The sequence below is a fragment of the Gymnoscopelus braueri genome, assembly GCF_963280865.1.
Source record: "Gymnoscopelus braueri genome assembly, chromosome: 14".
Taxonomy (NCBI): Eukaryota; Metazoa; Chordata; class Actinopteri; order Myctophiformes; family Myctophidae; genus Gymnoscopelus; species Gymnoscopelus braueri.
In genome coordinates, this window is record NC_137619.1 from 22,833,271 (window position 1) to 22,852,308 (window position 19,038).

The 19,038-nt window shown below is 43.2% G+C and overlaps 1 protein-coding gene across 1 annotated transcript; it reads left to right on the top strand.

Annotated features, from left to right (window-relative positions):
* Nucleotides 1-331: 331 nt before the first annotated feature.
* Nucleotides 332-18,084, top strand: slc1a4 (solute carrier family 1 member 4; the record flags this gene model as incomplete). The annotated part of the gene is made up of 8 exons (XM_080448734.1): nt 332-867; nt 3,899-3,941; nt 6,386-6,451; nt 9,659-9,825; nt 10,181-10,414; nt 14,334-14,528; nt 16,455-16,589; nt 17,841-18,084. The coding sequence occupies 8 exons, from the start codon at nt 332-334 to the stop codon at nt 18,082-18,084; spliced, it is 1,620 nt and encodes a 539-aa protein (XP_080304860.1).
* Between the last annotated feature and the right edge of the window lie 954 nt (nt 18,085-19,038).

Consider the following 19,038-nt stretch of genomic DNA (forward strand, 5'->3'; position numbering starts at 1 on the left):
TTGGTATGGTGTTTTTATTGTGATATGGATCTCCCTTGGGTCTGAAATATAGATTGAATTGAATTGAATTGTAGCTACTGTCTCCCTGACAACCAACCGGCCAATCATCTAGCGATCATCTCTTCAGTGAATGGGATCTAGAGTCTACCTTTAATGTCTTGCCGCTCTTTCTCCATTGGCAGAGAGACGCACGTTGCTTTTGACAGCAGCAGGAGTGTTCCTCCAGTCAGCCCGCACACCCACACCCACGCTGCTGCAGCCCGCGACACGAAGCCCACGGTTCTACTCACACAGACACACACACTGTTAACATTTTTTTTGCACGAGAAAGATGGAGAACAAGATCGACATCAACGGGCACGCCATGCCAAACTCCACGTCCACTGATCGCATCATGTCGGAGAAGCCGGGAGAAGAATACGAGAAGAAGAAAAAAAGCTTCAACGCCAAGTTGATGGCGTTCCTCAAGCGGAACCTGATGGTGATCCTGACGGTGTCGGGGGTCCTGGTGGGCGTCGGGCTGGGCATGATGGTCCGCAACATGAACCTCACCAGGGCGCAGATGACTTACTTCGCCTTCCCCGGCGAGATGCTGCTGAGGATGCTGAAGATGATCATCCTGCCCCTGGTGGTGTGCAGCCTGGTCTCCGGCGCCGCCAGCCTGGACACCCGCTCCCTGGGGAAGCTGGGGGGCATCGCCGTCGCCTACTTCTTGGTGACCACCCTGATCGCCTCGGGCATCGGCGTGACGCTGGCGTTGCTCATCCAGCCCGGGGTGGGCGCAGGTGGCCTGAACTCCAACAACTTGGGCTTGGAGACGCTCAACACGAACAAGGAGACCGCTGACTCGTTTTTAGACCTGGCAAGGTAATGTCCCTAATATGATGATGATGATGAATATAGCCTAATATTTCTGTCTTTCTTTCCTTTTTCATTAAAGGGCATTTAAAGACTTGAGCAACATGTGTGTGAAGGCTAGCCGCTAGAGCAGTGGTTCAACCTTTTCAGGCCGCGACCCTCCAAAAGAATCATATTTGAACTGGGATCCCCACCCTGACAAGCACGGAATGTAGTTTGACTCGGTTCTACAGGTAAATATTGCGAAAATAGCAGATCTACAAGATCACAATGCCTCGTGTTGAGGTGTTGTGAACTTGTAGATCTGCTATTTTCAAAATGTTTGCCTCTTTCTTATATTATTTGACAATTTTGCCAATGTTTGACCAGTTTTTTGTTGCGAGTTTGTTGATTAGGCTACTTTTGATGCAGTAGGTCTTTTTCTTTTCTTTCTTTATAAGTCCTTAAATTGTCACTTCACTGTCATCTGAGGACCCCCCAAAATCAACCCACAGGTTTAGAAACACAGCATGCCATGCATGAACACCATGGGTGGCACGGAGAGGGTCTGTAGGTTTTACGAGATAGGCCTATACTCGTTTTAATAGACCTGATAGGCCTACTAGTATTGAAATTAGTTCGGAATTGAAAACTAATCTTTACATTTGTAGAAGCTTCACTTGTTAAGTGATAGAGCATGTTTACATAGCACATCATACACATGCGTCTCTCCTCCTCGGGCTATAGAATATAGGTTAGTGGTTGTACACACATGGATGCTTCGGCGCATGCCCGGTCTGCCAGAGTGGCATAGACTGTATGACATGCATTTAAAGGGGAGAGCTCTCTCTAATGCAGTGTATTCAGGATCAACGTCTACAAGTACAATTATAGGCTACACATGGACACTCTCTTACCCCAACCCTCCCCCTCTGCCCTCTGCCCTCCCCCTCTGCCCTCTGCCCTCCCCCTTTCTCCCTGAATTACTGGCTGGCCAGCACATGATATAACCATGCTGTGTGCTACTGCAGTGCTGTGTACTATAATAGTAAAATGTTTTGGTTAAAACAAAATGTATTTTGTTAAAAAGTTAAAGCTCTATATTCTGACTGTAATCATTGCTAGAGGGTTTGTCCAGTAACAGGGGTCTCCCCGTCTCTCCAGCTCTATAATAAAAAGGTATGTTATAAATGTCATCTATAATCAGGAGAGAGAACCCCACAAAGATGATTTATCAGCTTGTGTTACAGTTCCAATTTTGTCTCCTCATTTATTTGTTGTCTCCTCTTTTATCCTGAATGAGTTCTCTCTCCTGATTGGATGAAATTGCTATCCCAAATTGAAAAAATATTTTCTGTTTACTAAAGAGCTGGAGAGACAGGGAGACCTCTGTTATTGAACAGACACTCTATACGTATATGATTACTGTCAGAATATTGAGCATATTTTACAAAACAAAACAAAGCAATCACGTGGGAAGCACCTTTAACTTGAGAATGTAAATAAGAACTTAAGATATGTATTAATTACAAAATACTTTATACTAACATTTAATTAAAGGTCCCACACTGGATTTGGAGTTTGTGTACAGTATATGTTTATTTTATATTTCCCTGCAGTCATTAAAAAAATACCTCAAATAACTGAATAATTAAGTAAAGTTTGGCTAAACCTAGCTCGCTGCATGGTTAAGTCATGGATGTTTGAATTAAATTCATACATCAATCAATATTTTCTTGATGTATTAATCAAAATTCAAAACTACGATATGCTGTGGGAAATGGCCGGCATTAATGTCAAGTATACGGTCCATGACTCATAGTCAATGGGCTACAAATGCAGACCGCCAATGGTCCTGTAATGAATGACACAATGAGTCTAGTGGTATTTGATAAATATTGATAAATACTCAAGGTCCATGAGGACTAAAATTCCATGCAGCTCCAGTACCCATAGGGCCTTGTGGGAAAACCACATTGGCTTGGCTCACAATTCTAGTTTCCCAGTAGATTAATCCTCCTGATCCCCTGTCATGTGATAGGAGTCTTAGACAGGAGTCAGTGCAAATGCACAAGGGAGTGCTTCTACAATGACTATCAGTATAATATAATCTATTACCATACCGTCAACTAGGGGGGCTTCAGTGATGCTTGCGTTTCTCCGCCTCGTTCCCGACCACATCACTGTTAATCATGGTAAAGCACTCCCTCTCGTGTAATATTGCTTAATTCTAAACAGCCATGGAATCACATGGGCCATGTCCGAGATCCTTCACTCATTCACTACTCCACTACTCTCTCCCTTGCAAACGAGTCAGAGACAGATTTTTATTGCAACGGTGCAACCATACAGTGGCTCTGACTCAGAGTCATTGTATGGTTGCACCGTTGCAATACAAATCTGCATCCCCTTGGGTTTCCGTGGTCTTGCCAAGAGTGTGACAGTCTTCATTAAAGAGAAAAAAAAACACTGGCTGATTTAATTTATTACCAGTCCTTCAACAAGAGAGAAGGGGGCGGGCGGTCACCTAACTACTGAAATCAGCTGGTGCAGTGTTCAGTTGGAGGGAAATCCTGCATTGCTCTTGGCTCCTAATGGCATATTGGATACCTCTATGCCACACTGCACAGATGTGTATCTGGGACCTAGTCAGTCTGTTTTAGTCAACTATGGAGTATGGACTGAAGAGTGGAGGGTCAATGCAGACACAGCTGCTCAAATCTCATTCTGTCAGAGAGTTTGAGGGTGCCAAAAATCCAAGTGGAGGATCCTGGGAATAAATCCAAAGTGCACAGAGCAGTTTCATGGCCAGCTATTGCTGTAGCCAATTTATCATTCTAAAGGGGTTGGTCAGCACACTGTGTAGGCTTTGGGAATCTTGGAGGTTTGCTCAGGGATTTGAATGGATTAGACATTACTAGAGGATTTCTCAGTGCTTATCAGCTGCCTTAGGGTCTGAGACAGTCAAAAGTTGCAATTGTTATTGAGTGTCACGTTTTTGTAACTTTTCTCTGTGACTTTTCCCTTGTTTTTTTCTCTTCCCTTCTTATTTGCTGTTCAGGAATTTGTTCCCAGCTAACTTGGTGGCTGCTGCTTTCCGTTCTGTAAGTTACACCAGTTTACTCCACTCCAACCTGATCTCATGCCAAGCTGTGAGTTTGTCCAAACCGGAAATTAGAGCCCAACCAATATTGGGTTTTGTGGTTTTATCTGTGATAGTCCAATATAATATTGATGTAGACACACATCAGGCAAACAATATATCGCTTGGGCTCTACCGGAAATAAGTCAATATTTGATTTAGGTGACGTCTCAGGAAAACTTCAAATTCGACATTTATCATTACAGCAATATTTTGATTCATGCAGTCGATCTGAGCTCAAACCAGCAGTTTTGACATTAAAGGATGACTTCACCCGTTTTCATCTTCATATAATTGGTCCTCACTATTGCTCATGATAAAATTATACAATTTGTTTCTACTCAGTCTGTTTGATTCTTAACCATGACCCTAATCTTAACCAAATAAACAGTACCTAACCTTAACCAAAAGAAAAGTGCCTATCCATAACCTAATAATAGATGGGTTAATAATGTATTTATTTATTTATTTTATGATTAATACCGGTAGAGTTCACATGGTCTGAATTTAATTTGTACTTCAAATATATATGTGTGGCTTTGAGAAATATTTAATTAAGAATCTATTTATCAGTCATTAGTAATTTTTTCTGTCTGGTCTTCTATGTTGTGTCATAAGATGCTTGACAAAAATGTTTGAAAAGACTTTCCAAAAAGTTCCCCAAAAAAAAAGCCATTTCACAAGGGGGGCTGCAGCCAGAGGGTATGGCTATTTGTGGGTCCTCCTTGGCATGGAAAGGTTTGGGAGCCCCTGTAGTAGTTCATGAGGATTTGTGCTACCAAAACACAACAGACTTAAGCTGTCAGCAAACTCTAAACAAAGTCAATTTGGCAGGCAGGTCTTGCTGAAACGAACAAAGTTCTCTGGGGAACAAAACTGTTTTATACTCGATGCAGCTCCATTCTGAACTCTGGCCATTAGACCCTGCACCACCACAACTTAATTCACAGTTGTCTTAAATTCTAGCTGTAGTTGCAAGTGCATCGTAATATCTCTTAATGAAGAGCGTCTCCAAATAAAGACTGCTACCCTCCAGCCACCCACCCGCCTGTCCAAATGTCTCCCTCTGTTTCCCCCTCCCCAATTGTTAGCATGGGGGACCCGTTCCATTCCAGCCAGCCTAGCAACCAGCTCCCGCCTGGCTGCTTGGTGAAACCACGGACGCTGGTTCTAAGAATTACACAAGTGTCTGTTGAGGCTGAAATAGGCGGTAGGAGTGTGTGTGTGTGTGTGTGTGTGTGTGTGTGTGTGTGTGTGTGTGTGTGTGTGTGTGTGTGTGTGTGTGTGTGTGTGTGTGTGTGTGTGTGTGTGTGTGTGTGTGTGTGTGTGTGTGTGTGTGTGTGTGGAGTGGGGGGCAGGAAAGTTCAATATTTGGTGACATGGACGTACGTGGTTATGCCCATGAGGAGTGAACTCAAGCTTGTACACACTGAAGTACGTACACACACACACACACACACACACACACACACACACACACACACACACACACACACACACACACACACACACACACACACACACACGCACACACTATTCAGATATACACATGGAGGCATAGAAACACATGAATGCTCACATACTAAGTACCTCAGAGTGGACTCTTATATAGAATGGAGCAATCAAGTGCCAAAGTTCACATAGGCCAAAGAGTTCACTGCCTCCCCCCAATTCTATATAGTGGTAGATTCCGCTGGCAGGATTACAGCATTGGATGAGACCAAGACTGGTGAAAAGAGGGTATATTTATATAAGATGACATATGGCTGTTTCAGGGATCATTAAAAAGGCCCTTCCTCTGGCATGTATATCATGGTTGTATTGCATGTTGTTCGTCATGTGACTATGATCTGTGTCTTCATAAGGAGTGAGATAGATAGAACAGAAATAGTGTGAGTGTAACTGGAAAAGTGGACAATAACGGTGATCCACACTGTTATCTCTGCATGCGAGTGTCTTGTCATTTCCATATTTACATATTCTGTGTGTTTCCTTGCATGCCCAAATACTGAACTTCCCTCCCTGCAATTTCCCATTCAACAGATTGGCATAGAGGCACAGCAGGATGTCTCTGTCTGTCTGACTATATCTTGGGCACTCGAGTCACAGTAGAAAGACAGACACGCAGAGTACCAAGCATAATTCCTTTAATTTAAATGTTTAAATTTGTAATGTTTAGAAATATTGTTTTATATATTAAAACATATCTATATATATTTAAATATACTGTATACAGTATATATCTGCTCTTTATTACAGCCATTTCTTTCGTTCTACTGAGTGAAGAGCATGCCTGGCAAATGTAAATGTGGTGTTGATTTGTGCTCAAATGGAGGATGTTTGCAGATTGAAACTACATAAAACTGATGTCCTGTTTGGTCCCTTTCTTTGTCTTTCATGATACAGTACGCCACGGACTACAAGATGGTTGCCGTGGGAAACGATACCAATGGAACCACGCTTTACCAAAAGGTATGGAACTGAACAGAACCTGCCCACAACATACCGTACATCAAACATTTGATTGTGAAATCACTCACACACGCGCACTTACGCCCGCACGTAAATACGTACGCACCGCACACATCACAACAGACCCTCTGTACATTAAGTAATGTTTACATGCAAGAGACAGATACAGTACATAATCATTACACAAGACGGGGGGGGTCTAACTGTTATTAGACCCTGTCTCGCTTACAATGTAGCTTCCCTGTAGATCTCTGGTGATGTCATGATGATGACTTTATATTGATGACCTCAGTGTGGAACTCCATATTTGGGTAAGACTGATCAGTGGATCGGCAAGTGTTTGAACAAGTTTTGGTCCCTGGAAACTCCTTTTCTTTACTTGTGCATAGTTATATTATAAATGTGCACAGTAAATGAAATGTGTGAATTGTATGACTTTTCCCACTCTTAATAGATATGAAATACAAAAGAATACATAAATACATTATGCAATTGCGAAAAGGGACAGTTACTAACAGTGTAGCCCCTTGGACAGCTTGTGTTTGTCCTGTGGTCTGTTCCCTACCTTGTTGTCCGCTTGGTAGAGCATTAGAACAAGGTTATTAAGGACATGGCGTGAAAAGTGTGTAAATAGACAGAGGAGAGGCAGTGTGTGCAGTCACTCATGGGTACTAATACACTGAATAAGCACGTTGTGGGCGGTGGTAATGGATGAGGAACACCAGTGAGGGTTTGTAGGGAGATAGTTGATTTAAGTAATACTTCACCCAAAAAATGACTTAAATTCATGGAGATCCTTTTGTTTTTGTCGTATTCCTGAGCCAATAATTCAATAATTGGGGACTCAGCTGCTGTAGGAGACCAAACTATATAAAAGAATAAACTCACAATGTAATCACTGATGAGCCTGCTGATGATGATACAGGTTCAAAAACAATGTTTCAAATGTGGTTTTGCTCCGGTTAAGATTTGTCTCCTATTAACTTCAATTAGTCAAATATTGGATTATTGGCTCAGAAATGCGAGAAGGCTTCATGGGCTGATTAATTGATAGAAAAAAAATTATTTTTTTTGGGTGAAGTATTCTTTAAAGTCCTCCAGCTAATTTTATCTCTGTTTTTCCTCCTGAGTTTCTCACCAAATTGCATACAGGGTTGTGGTTTGAAATCACACATCAACTCTTAACACCAGGTGGACTAGCAGGTTGATTCAATGAGGGTGACTGGGCATGTCAGTGGGGGACAATGGAGTGTCACTTTCAGCCAAATGCCGTTTTAGGAGGGGTTTAAATCTTCATCTTTGCACTGCCTGTGGAATCAATATACCTGTAGTGTAGCACTATAGGTTGGCGTTGCATAACCTTAAAGTAAATAGATGAAAAACACTTAAAGTGCCGGATGAGGGTTTGTAAGGGCTGCTGTTTAAGTGAGAGTGAACTTGGTTGTATGAAAAAATAGGATAGAGTAACATTTGCCAGAGTCCATATCAATAAGATTGCGTTAATATGCTGATGATTAAGTAATTGGCAAGGAATCCTTCGTCTAATCAAGAGGAAAACAATGACCCAGTTGTACAGTAAGATGAGTCTATGGAGTCGACATTACTCCTCTAGTCTAGACCACCCGATGTGGTTAAATGTGCAAGGATGTCTTGCCTTTGTATTTTCAGTTTCTTTTTGTAAACTGCAATTTTATCTGGCAAATGAACGAATAGAAACAGACAGGACTTCTGACGTGTCAAGAAGACCATGTACCTCCCCATCACATTAATATTAATATTGAATCACGTTGCTCAGAATAATATACATGTTGTACCTGATGTCATGTGAATGCACCTCAACCAGGAATTGTATAGTGAAGAGAACGTGGAACATCTTGATAATCTGTGTAATCTATGCATTTAAAACACTATTTGTTGCAACAAATGTTACATCAAGTTACATCAGCATTGTTGTTTTATTAATCTGACAGTGTGCCGGCCGTCGGGCGCTGTCTGTCTGTCTGTGTGAGGTGCTGCCCAGCCGGCTGCGCGTCCAGTGCAGGACTGGGCACCCGTTCCAAAATTACCACTGGACCTTTGTCCCGGTGCACTCAGACATGGCGGAGGGTGGACTGGGCATGAGGATGTGATGTGTTTGTTAGAACAGTGTTCCCCAAACATTGAGTCTCGGACCTGTTTTTAAGAGTCAAGTAAATGTCCTGCTTTATTTATTTATTCATGGTCTTAAATAAAAACATTTTTCTAAAGATTTCCAGAACAAACAAAAATAAACCTTAAAATTGTCCATATAATGAGTTTGTATTTCGGCTATTTGCACTATCTGAACTAGGACTTGATGGGCGAATGAGCAGCACGGCTTGGGTGTGGCAAGTCGTGCGGTAAGTAGTGGGAGCTGATGGTAGGAGTTGCGCTCCACCTCAGCAATCCATCTCCCAGGGTTCTAGCGCACTGTGCTCTGGCTGATACCGACAATAAGCCTCCCCGACCTACTACTACTACTACGATACAGGTGAATTCGTTGTGTAAACAGACTCAGGGTGCTGCTATTGTGCCTGTTGGCTTACTGGATAGTCTCGCTACACTATGGAACCTTAATTGGGATGATAGGTAACACCTGTGTTACTGTTAACCCTGCTATTTCATGTCAATATGACTGCCATGAAAAAGGTCTATGGGCAGCTGTTTGATTGGGCTTGTTTGAATTGGCAGGTATGTTTGCACATAAGAGAAATTTGTCACGGTGAAGTTGGCACATTACACGAATTGAGCAATGAGCAATGAGCATTGCTACATTGGACCATTAGTATCCCTATAAAATCTAATACTGTCATTCGTGACCATCCATTGACCTAGAACGAGGCAGCAGCTTGTGCCGTTCATTCTTGTGCACTGACTCTTATGTACACGACTAACAGTACAGGCTGTCATGGGATGTTAGCTGGGGATGGAGGGATGAAGCTAGCGTACACTGGGACAGCTCAGGACAATAAGGGACTCAGTCGGGGCTTGTTCCTGTCCTCTCTGGTCTCACATCATGTCATCCACTAAACCCCTTGTCTGGTTCCTCTAACCCAATGGATCTCAAAGTGGGGTCCGGGGAGTCCCAGGGGTCGTTTTGGGGGTTCCAGGGGGTCCCTGAAAAAAAAAAAAAAAAAACGTATTGCACCTTTATTATAATTTGTATTGTTATTATGTTGTGTCCTCCAGGTGCCGGTCGGTACAGAGCCAGATGGTATGAACATACTGGGTCTGGTGTTGTTCGCCATGGTGTTTGGCGTGGCGCTGAGGAAGCTGGGAGACGAGGGGGAGGAGCTTATCCGCTTCTTCAACGCCTTCAACGAAGCCACCATGGTCCTGGTGTCGTGGATCATGTGGTGAGTGGCTCACATGCATGCCCATGCACAGGTTCACACACATGCACTCTCTCTCTATTGTATCTGTATCTCTCTCTCTCTCTCTCTCTCTCTCTCTCTCTCTCTCTCTCTCTCTCTCTCTCTCTCTCTCACACACACACTCGCACTCTCACACACACTCTCACACACACTCACACACACTCACACACACACACACACACACTCACACACACACACACACACACACACGGCAAATTATTACAAAATATTGATCATATCTTCTTTATATCCGTTTTGGGATTTCACCCTTCCCCGATCTCTTTCTCTCTCTCAAAATACTTGAGAAAGCTCCTAACCGACGTGCCTCCGCTGTCAGGTACGTTCCCGTGGGCATCATGTTCCTGGTGGGCAGTAAGATCGTGGAGATGGAGGACGTGGTTCTCCTGGTCACCAGCCTGGGGAAGTACATCTTCACCTCCATCCTGGGTCACATCATCCACGGAGGCATCGTCCTGCCTCTCATATACTTCGGCTTCACCAGGCAGAATCCATTCAGCTTCCTGTCGGGACTCATCACGCCCTTCACCACCGCCTTCGCCACCTGCTCCAGGTACAGACACGTCATCCTTCTCTTCCTCAACTCAGACTCAGTTTACTTGTTAATGAATAAGTATGTAAGCAAGTTAGTATCTAAGACAGCAAAGGGCTTTTTGTGTTATCCTTTTAGCATAGCTTTTGTAACTGTACTGCCGTACTGTGTCCCAAACTTGCTAATAAAGTATACAATCAATCAATCAAACAAAGAAACAAAGGAACAGTCAGTCAGTCAGTCAGTCAGTCAGTCAGTCAGTCAATCAATCAATCAATCAATCAAAGCAGATGAAAGGTAGGGTGGGAAAGATGTACTGTAGACAGGAAACTGAATAAGTATAGGTAAATAAGTAAGTTCAGCTTTTAGATTTTTCATGCTGGGAATCCACCAGAGTTTATTGTGCGTGGAGGTTTGTGCCCGCCCGGGGGCCGGAGCAGAACTTTTTTCTTCTTCACATGCGCGAGTAGAGCGAGCGTGCGCGGCCAGTGAGAAGGAGCCGAAGAAAATCAGCGTCTGCGCTTATGCTTGTGCGCTTGGTGGGTTTCAAGTGTAAGTAAATGAATAGGTAGATAAGCTAGCTAAGTATATAGGTAGTACATAGGTAGGTAGGTAGGTAGGTAGGTAGGTAGGTACTGTAGGTAGGTAGGTAGGTAGGTAAGTTGGTTGGTACACAGCAAAATCCAGTTTGGAGTTAGCTGTGTGTAAATAGGTAAAAGTAGGTAAGAGTAGGTAAGAGTATAGAACGTTTTCCTGCTATCGCTCTGGATAAAAGTGTCTGCTAAATGCCTAAACTGTTATTGTAAATTGGGGGTAACTAAGTTGTTGGGTAAATAAGAAATACGGAGGCAGGGTGGGAGGTAAGTAAGTAAGTATGTAGGATGGTAACTTAGTAAACAAACCCCCCAAACTGTATTGCTATACTGGGACGATCTTCTAGGGGCATAGTAATACTGACAGTAATCTCAACAAGGTCATTCTAACCTTGTTGCTTATAATGTTGAACTGAAACTATTTCTGTAGGGGCTCTCTCTCAACGCTTACCAGGATATTTAGCAGCCTGAAGATGGCTTCAGCTTGTTGCTTTCATTGCATGCTTTATAATAGAACACCTGGTTAATCAGGCTCGGGAAACTGTGGAAAGAATCAACAAAATAATTCACAGAAGTGTTCAAACAACACAAGCACGCACACACACACACACACACACACACACACACACACACACACACACACCCCTACACACACCCCTACACACACCCCTACACACACTACACACCAATGTAAACAGTCAGTCAAGACCACGCTGACCCGGATAACTAATCCTAACGGTACTATTTCAGTCCTGTTTCGCATGTGCACTGCTCCGTCGCTTCACCCTCAAGTCTTTCTGGAACTTGACTGCAGCTTGGGGCTTCAGGCACAGTTCTGCCAAACGTGATCCAGCCGTGGAAATTGGGGCATTCTTGTCATTTCTGTTCCTCTATAACGGCCAACAACACCAGAGCCCAGTACATTTGAACAGTGGTCAGAATGGGTGTAATGTAGGATAATTGATTTAGCTGGTTGGGAAGTGGTGACCACTGTGGTGCATGGGCAAGAATGCAGAGAGGCTTCTTCACATCTTCAAGGGTGTTTATTATAACCTTGGTTACAGAAAGTACTGTTCAACACAGTCCCATGTTGCAAATAAACAATAAAGTCTCTTCGTGATATAGTCCAAAACACAATCAAAACAAGTTATACTATGTCAGGCATAAAGTAGCTCTTCACTCCTCAAAAGCTCCAAACATACTAAGCTCCCAGTCTAAAGCCCCAACTGATTAAACACACCTGGCCCTGTACTCTAATTAGCTGCCAGTCCCTCTCTCTAGAGGCTGAACATAATCATCAATTAGGTGAAACAATACCCATAAGGTCAAAGTGACCCACCTAACTAAATAGACAGGGATCACAATGGGGAAACTGACCTCAACTCCTGTCTTTGTATATGTACAGTTATACTGAATTTGGTACAATTTAGTTGCATTTATTATTTAATTTGCTGTGAATTTTAAACACTAACTTTTTATTAAGTCTAAAAGCCCTGCTAGTGGCCCCTAGAGGCTATGCTGCACCGTAAACCCAACCAGACATGTGTTTTGAACCGAATGATTTTGCCATCCTTAGAGCCCCGCTTTCAATAGAGGGGCTAAAAATGGTCTGCAAGTGTTGCTAGAGAAAAGGTCATAGGGTCATTCAAATGGTTAGTGTTTGTCCTTAATGGAGCATGAATATACTCAGCAGGTTTCATGGCAATCCATCCAGTTGCTTTTAAGATATAATATATCTCAAAAGCAACTGGATGGATTGCCATGAAACCTGCTGATTATTGTTTGGACAAACCGATCATCGACCGATCACCATCCTTAGTGAGATTTGGGTTGGAGGGCCTTAAAGTCACACAGCGTAACTTTTTCAATTAAACATTTATTTTATTTTATTGCTTTCTTATTAAAAGGCAAGACCAGATTTCTTCTTTCTTCACTGTGGTAGGTCTTTCATTAAATGAACGATGCATCAAATGTGTTAATTCTGTGAAAATGGACCTGTAAATGGACCCATGAGGGATTTTGCTGTGTAGACTGACTATACCATAGCATCACATGATGTCACTGGCTGAAAAAACTGGATACCCACACGTTATTCAGCGATGAGACTTGCAGATTGTTGTTAATCGTGTTAGTATTTACATGGGCAATCACTTTGAACTTTAAACCGCTACATTTTGGAGATGTACTGTGGACTACATCAGTTTACACAGGTCAAAGTGGGCTGTGGGGCGCACAGCTGAAAAACACTGTTTAGAACAAATATGTAAAAAAACAGGCACACCAGCACGTACAGGCTGACTAAACGACTGTAGAACACAGTTGAGCAGGCTGGGTATGACGTAGAAGAGAGAAGTCAATGAACTGTTGACAGAATGTAGACAAATAAATATATCACCTTTTTAGGCCAGAACTTTGTGTTTATGTATGACTTTGAAGTTAGCAGTCAATGAACTTCCGACAGAATATCAGCAGTGGAAAGTAACTAACATGTACTCAAGTACTGTACTTAAGTACTTTTACTTTACTTTCCATTTTTCTATACTTATACTCCACTACATCTCAGAGGCAATAAGGGAAATATTGTACTTTTTACTCCACTGCAGTTATTTGACAGGTTTAGTTACAAGTTACTTTACAGATTTATATTATCATTAGGCTACAAAACTAACCAATTAAGCCCTGTTTTATACTTCGGATATTCGAAAATAGGCTATCTACAAGCTCACAACTGAGCTTCAACTTTCTTCTGTCTGTGCAGAAGTGCAAAAGTCAACTCATGTTTAACATATGGCCTGGAGGAAAGAAACTGTCCTTTTCGGCACGAACTCAGCGGTATCACCTTCCTGAATGTAGAAGTGAGAACAGGTTATATGCTGGGTGTGACAGGTCCGTGATAATTGTGTGTCCAAGTTGGAACTTTGCTGTATTAATAGTGCCCACGGTTTGTAATAGTTAGGATGTGTAAATGCAGGGGTCAAATTTCACGTACTGTATGTGCAAATATACAGTGGCAAATACCGCAACAAGTACAAAGGGGACTAAATGATTATACTGGGCTGAAGGCAGTAAGACTTTATGTTACCTTTCTTAGGAAATAGCACAATCACAGACCTTCACAGCTGATTTATACTTAGTTGCACGCTGGTGTCTCGCACTGAAAATAGAGCATCTGCAAGTTCTAACGAAGTTGTGCTGAAACGTGTTGTGAGCTCCTTCCCCCATCCCTCCTTTTTGCCCTCTCTCATAAATTATCTCTTTTTCTCCCCACTGTCTTTCTCCCGCTCTTCACCCCTCTCTCCTCTTGTCACTATCTTTCACTCCCTTCCTTTCTCCTACCCCTCCACCAGCTCAGCGACCCTCCCCACCATGATGAAGTGCGTGGAGGAGAACAACGGCGTGGACAAGCGGATCAGCCGCTTCATCCTGCCCATCGGCGCCACCGTCAACATGGATGGGGCAGCCATCTTCCAGTGCATCGCCGCCGTCTTTATCGCCCAGCTCAACAACTTTCCGCTCAACGCCGGGCACATCTTCACCATCCTGTGAGTGACGGGGGTGGAAGGAGAATTGTTACTGTTTTTACTGTGTTTTATTTTTTTTAACCGCTAGGACCGGGAAAGCCTATACGTTGTTATACCTTTAAAAACGGGAAAGCATGGCCCGGACCGCTGGCGTAGCGGTCCGGGCACCGAGGCTCAATGTAGCCTGACAGCGCGTTGCGGGTTTGAGTCCCGATCCCGAGAGCCTTTGCTGCGTGTCACTCCCAAGCTCTCTCTCCCCATTTCCTGTCAACCTACTATAACTATACTATCAATAAAGGCATAAAAAGACCAAAACAAACTTTAAAAAAAAAGAAGAACAATGCTATGTATTTAGCAACAGAACATTTCTGGGAGATTTTCTGAAAACTTCGGCCTCAGGTCTAAATGGGTTATTATATTTTTGGGGGCTTTTCTGCCTTTATTTCGAAAGTACAGTTGCGAGAGACAGGAAACAGGGAGAGATTCGGGGAGTGACATGCAGCAAATCCACCACCACCACCACTACTACTACTACTACTACTACTACTACTACTACTACTACTACTACTACTACTACTACTACTACTACTACTACTATTACTATTATTACTGCTACTTCTATACTATTATTGTTGCTACTCCTACTGTTAGTATTACCACTGCCGAATAAAGACATCTCATGCACAGAATAAACATTTCAGTGCATGTCTTTGAGGCAGTAGAATTTGGAGAGTCAACATTGGAGAACTCAGCGGGTCAACTTCAGTGTCTCCATTTACACCACACCATGATCTATGTCTTCTGCTGGAGGCCTCTCTCTCTCTCACTCTCTCTCTCTCTCTCTCTTTCACACACACACTCACGCGCGCACACACGCACGCACGCACGCACGCACGCACGCACGCACGCACGCACACACACACACACACACACACACACACACACACACACACACACACACACACACATACATGTACCAGGAAGGTTATGGTATCTTAAAAAGACACAGGGCCCTGTTTGTCTGGAACATGTACTGTATTAAGGTTTGGGGTGTGGACCCCTTGTTTAAAGCACACCAGGGGCTTTTAAATGCAAACTCAAAATGAGACCATTAATCTTGGTAGTTTCACCTTGACGTGTTGCTAACACGTCTTTTATGTATCCTTTGTACGAGTACGTGTATGTGTTTGTATTGTAATACCTGGTCACATTTATAGTTTATCAATGACAGCAAGAGGACACTTGACTTTCAAATCTTTCACCCTAGGTCACAACAACTGAGAGATTTATGTGTCTCTCACTCTGTTAGTAGTCTCTCTCTCGTTTCAGGTCATAGGTTAAGACAACCATAGGATAAACTAAACAGACTTCAACTCCTTCCATTGCTTGTACCTTATATGTTTGTGTATCCTGTGCTCTTGTTGTTATTGCTATGCCTCATTGCAAATTAATGGACCCGTTTGAGACTTGAACTTAAGACCACCTCTGCTAACAACAACAACAACAACAACTAGGCCTGTCACAATTATTACATAATCGCCTAATCGCAATTATTTGAGATAATCGCAATAATTTTTGCATAATTGTCTTAATCGTTTCCATGTTGAAACATTTTCATATATTCAATAATTTAAAAAAAAAAGTGCAAATAGCAGATCTACAAGCTCACAACGCGTTGCATTGTAGATCTGCTATTTCCACTATTAATGTTTTCTTAAAATATGTCAGTCATTTCTTTGTATATTTAGGTATTTACTATTTACCATATCTGCCCAATGCAATGTTCTGGCGCTCAACGACAAAAACACAATCGTTAATCGCAATTATTTGTGTGACAATTAATCATCAAGTGAAATTTCATAATCGTGACAGCCCTAACAACAACAACAACAACAACAGTAAGTAATGATAATATCATTCATCTTCATTCTGTGCATGTTATTCCAGAGTGACTGCCACAGCGTCCAGTGTTGGAGCTGCTGGTATCCCTGCAGGAGGAATAATCACCATAGCCATCATCCTGGAGGCCATTGGCCTTCCTACCCATGACCTGTCACTCATGCTGGCTGTGGACTGGATAGTGTGAGTAGAAACTGACACACACACACACACACACACACACACACACACACACACACACACACACACACACACACACACACACACACACACACACACACACACACACACACACACACACACACACACACACACACACACACGTGCGGTGCACACATGTGTACACACATACAGTACATATACAGAGGTACAGACACACATACAAACATTAGAGCACAGTGCACGCATACATAATACGTATGTGCGTGTGTGTGTGGTGTGTGTGTGTGTGTGTGTGTGCGTGCGTGCGTGCGTGCGTGCGTGCGTGCGTGTGTGCGTGCGTGCGTGCGTGCGTGCGTGCGTGCGTGCGTGCGTGCGTGCGTGCGTGCGTGCGTGCGTGCGTGCGTGCGTGCGTGTCCCCGAGTCCTGTACAAGTCCAATTTTGACAACACGCACGCACGCACCCGCCCACCCGTCAATATTCAGATCCGTAGACCGACCCATCACCCGTGATTACAGTATATCAAAATACAAACCAGACCCGCCCGCCCATCAAATAATGGACCCGTTGTCCGCCCGTTACTGGTGATTACATGCAGTAAATAGCCTACAGACAGTCACTAAATTTAAAAGTGTGTTGAAATGCTTTTAACACAAGATAGCAGCCTTCAACAATAGCGGTACATTCAGTGGTCAGGTTCGTTCTGCACGTCAAATGTAGAACGGAGGAGTGAGCTTTCCATATATAGCCACGCGCATACACGTTGTACGCACGTGCCGTTGTTTACATTGTCAGATGGTTTTAATTTGAAGGTGTTTTTGTGAGTTAAGACAACTGACCGGCGTGCTCTATGCCGGCGTGCTGTGTTAAGTTACACAAGTGACGTTGTTCGGGCGGAAACAGTGCTCTGATTTTCACAATAAAATGTTGCCCACCAGCGTTTAGTTCAGTACCGCCCGTCCCCGTACCTGTGAACTTATAAAAGTATATTTTTCCCCCGTCAAACGCGGGCACCCGTCGGGTATCCGCGGGTACCCGGCCCGTTGCAGGACTCTGGTGTGTGTGTGTGTGTGTGTGTGTGCGCGTGCGAGTGTGTGTTTATGTTGGTTGGTTTGTTTGAGCAGTCATATGAGGATATACTAAGTGTGTGAAAGTGTGTAAGGTGCCGAGTTACTCTGCACGGAATCTCCTAAGTGTGCTAAACTAAACACTCAAATGTAAAACATCCAGATCCGTGCTTTGTTTTGACCTCCTTCTCTTTTTCCCACGCACAGGGATCGAACCACCACTGTGGTAAACGTGGAAGGCGACGCTCTGGGTGCGGGGATCCTCCACTACATCAACCAGAAGGAGATGAAGAAACGGCAGCAGGAGGTCTCAATGGACGAGGAGGAACTGACGGAGGTCAGGGTAGAGTCGGTGGCCAACACCCAGGCCGAGCAGGAGACCTCGCCTCTCGTCACGCACCACGCCAAGGCCTTGGAGGCCACGCCAGAGGCCATCGAATCTGTCCTGTGAACTCTGTTTTAATGTGTGTCGTTATTTTTGTTTCCTCGTGCCGCCTAAACTTTCTACCTTTCTATGGTTCTGATACCACCGCTGACGGGAAACCACGTTGACTTGCTGGTCATTCTGAGGTAAAAAACACAAAGGTGCCATAACTGCAGTATGCAGTATGTATTGGGCAATGATTACTACTTTAGTTAGTAAGATCATGTTATTGTTTTATTTTTATTATCAGTCTATATACACCAACAGCCATTATTCAAATTTCCACTATCTTACATTGTAGTATATGATAGTCCAGAGAAATGTTTACAAGCTGCAGCCAGAGTTATGTCTGCCCTCTGTTGCCGCATGATGTGAAACATTAACCCTTTAAAAGACTAGGCTAGGACCTTATCTGACCTTCATGTGTAAGACAAGCCACATATGACCCATTGAACTAGTGACACACTGGCCCGGAGTGAAAACCTATGGAATTTGGACTGTACGAAGGGAATGAGCAGCATGTCTTAGTATTAGGCCAAAATACAACATCCAAAATCTCTTATTGAGATTTCCTGTTGATCAGGATCCATTTGGTTCCATTTCCACCACCTTGCAGTTAAATGAACACTAAGTATTTATTTCTGGGCTAGTGTACACAGTAAATAAGCTATAACAAGATAATTAATTCCTTTGTATTCTGTTGCGGATGCAGCTTTGCAAGTAAACACACTCATAAACAATTCTCAGAACAGTGGGAGTTTATTAATGTATTTAGGACATTTAGCTGATGCTCTTACCCAGTGTTAACAATTCACCAAGGTTGAAATGACATGATGTGAAAACGCTCTCTGTGTCGACATACTGTAAATTAAGGTCTATCAAGTACTGGGGTCAATTTTCCCAAGTATTATTGGTTAAACTGGGACCATCATCCTATGACCAATGCGATAAACCATTTGGTCCAAAATACTGTGGAACTCT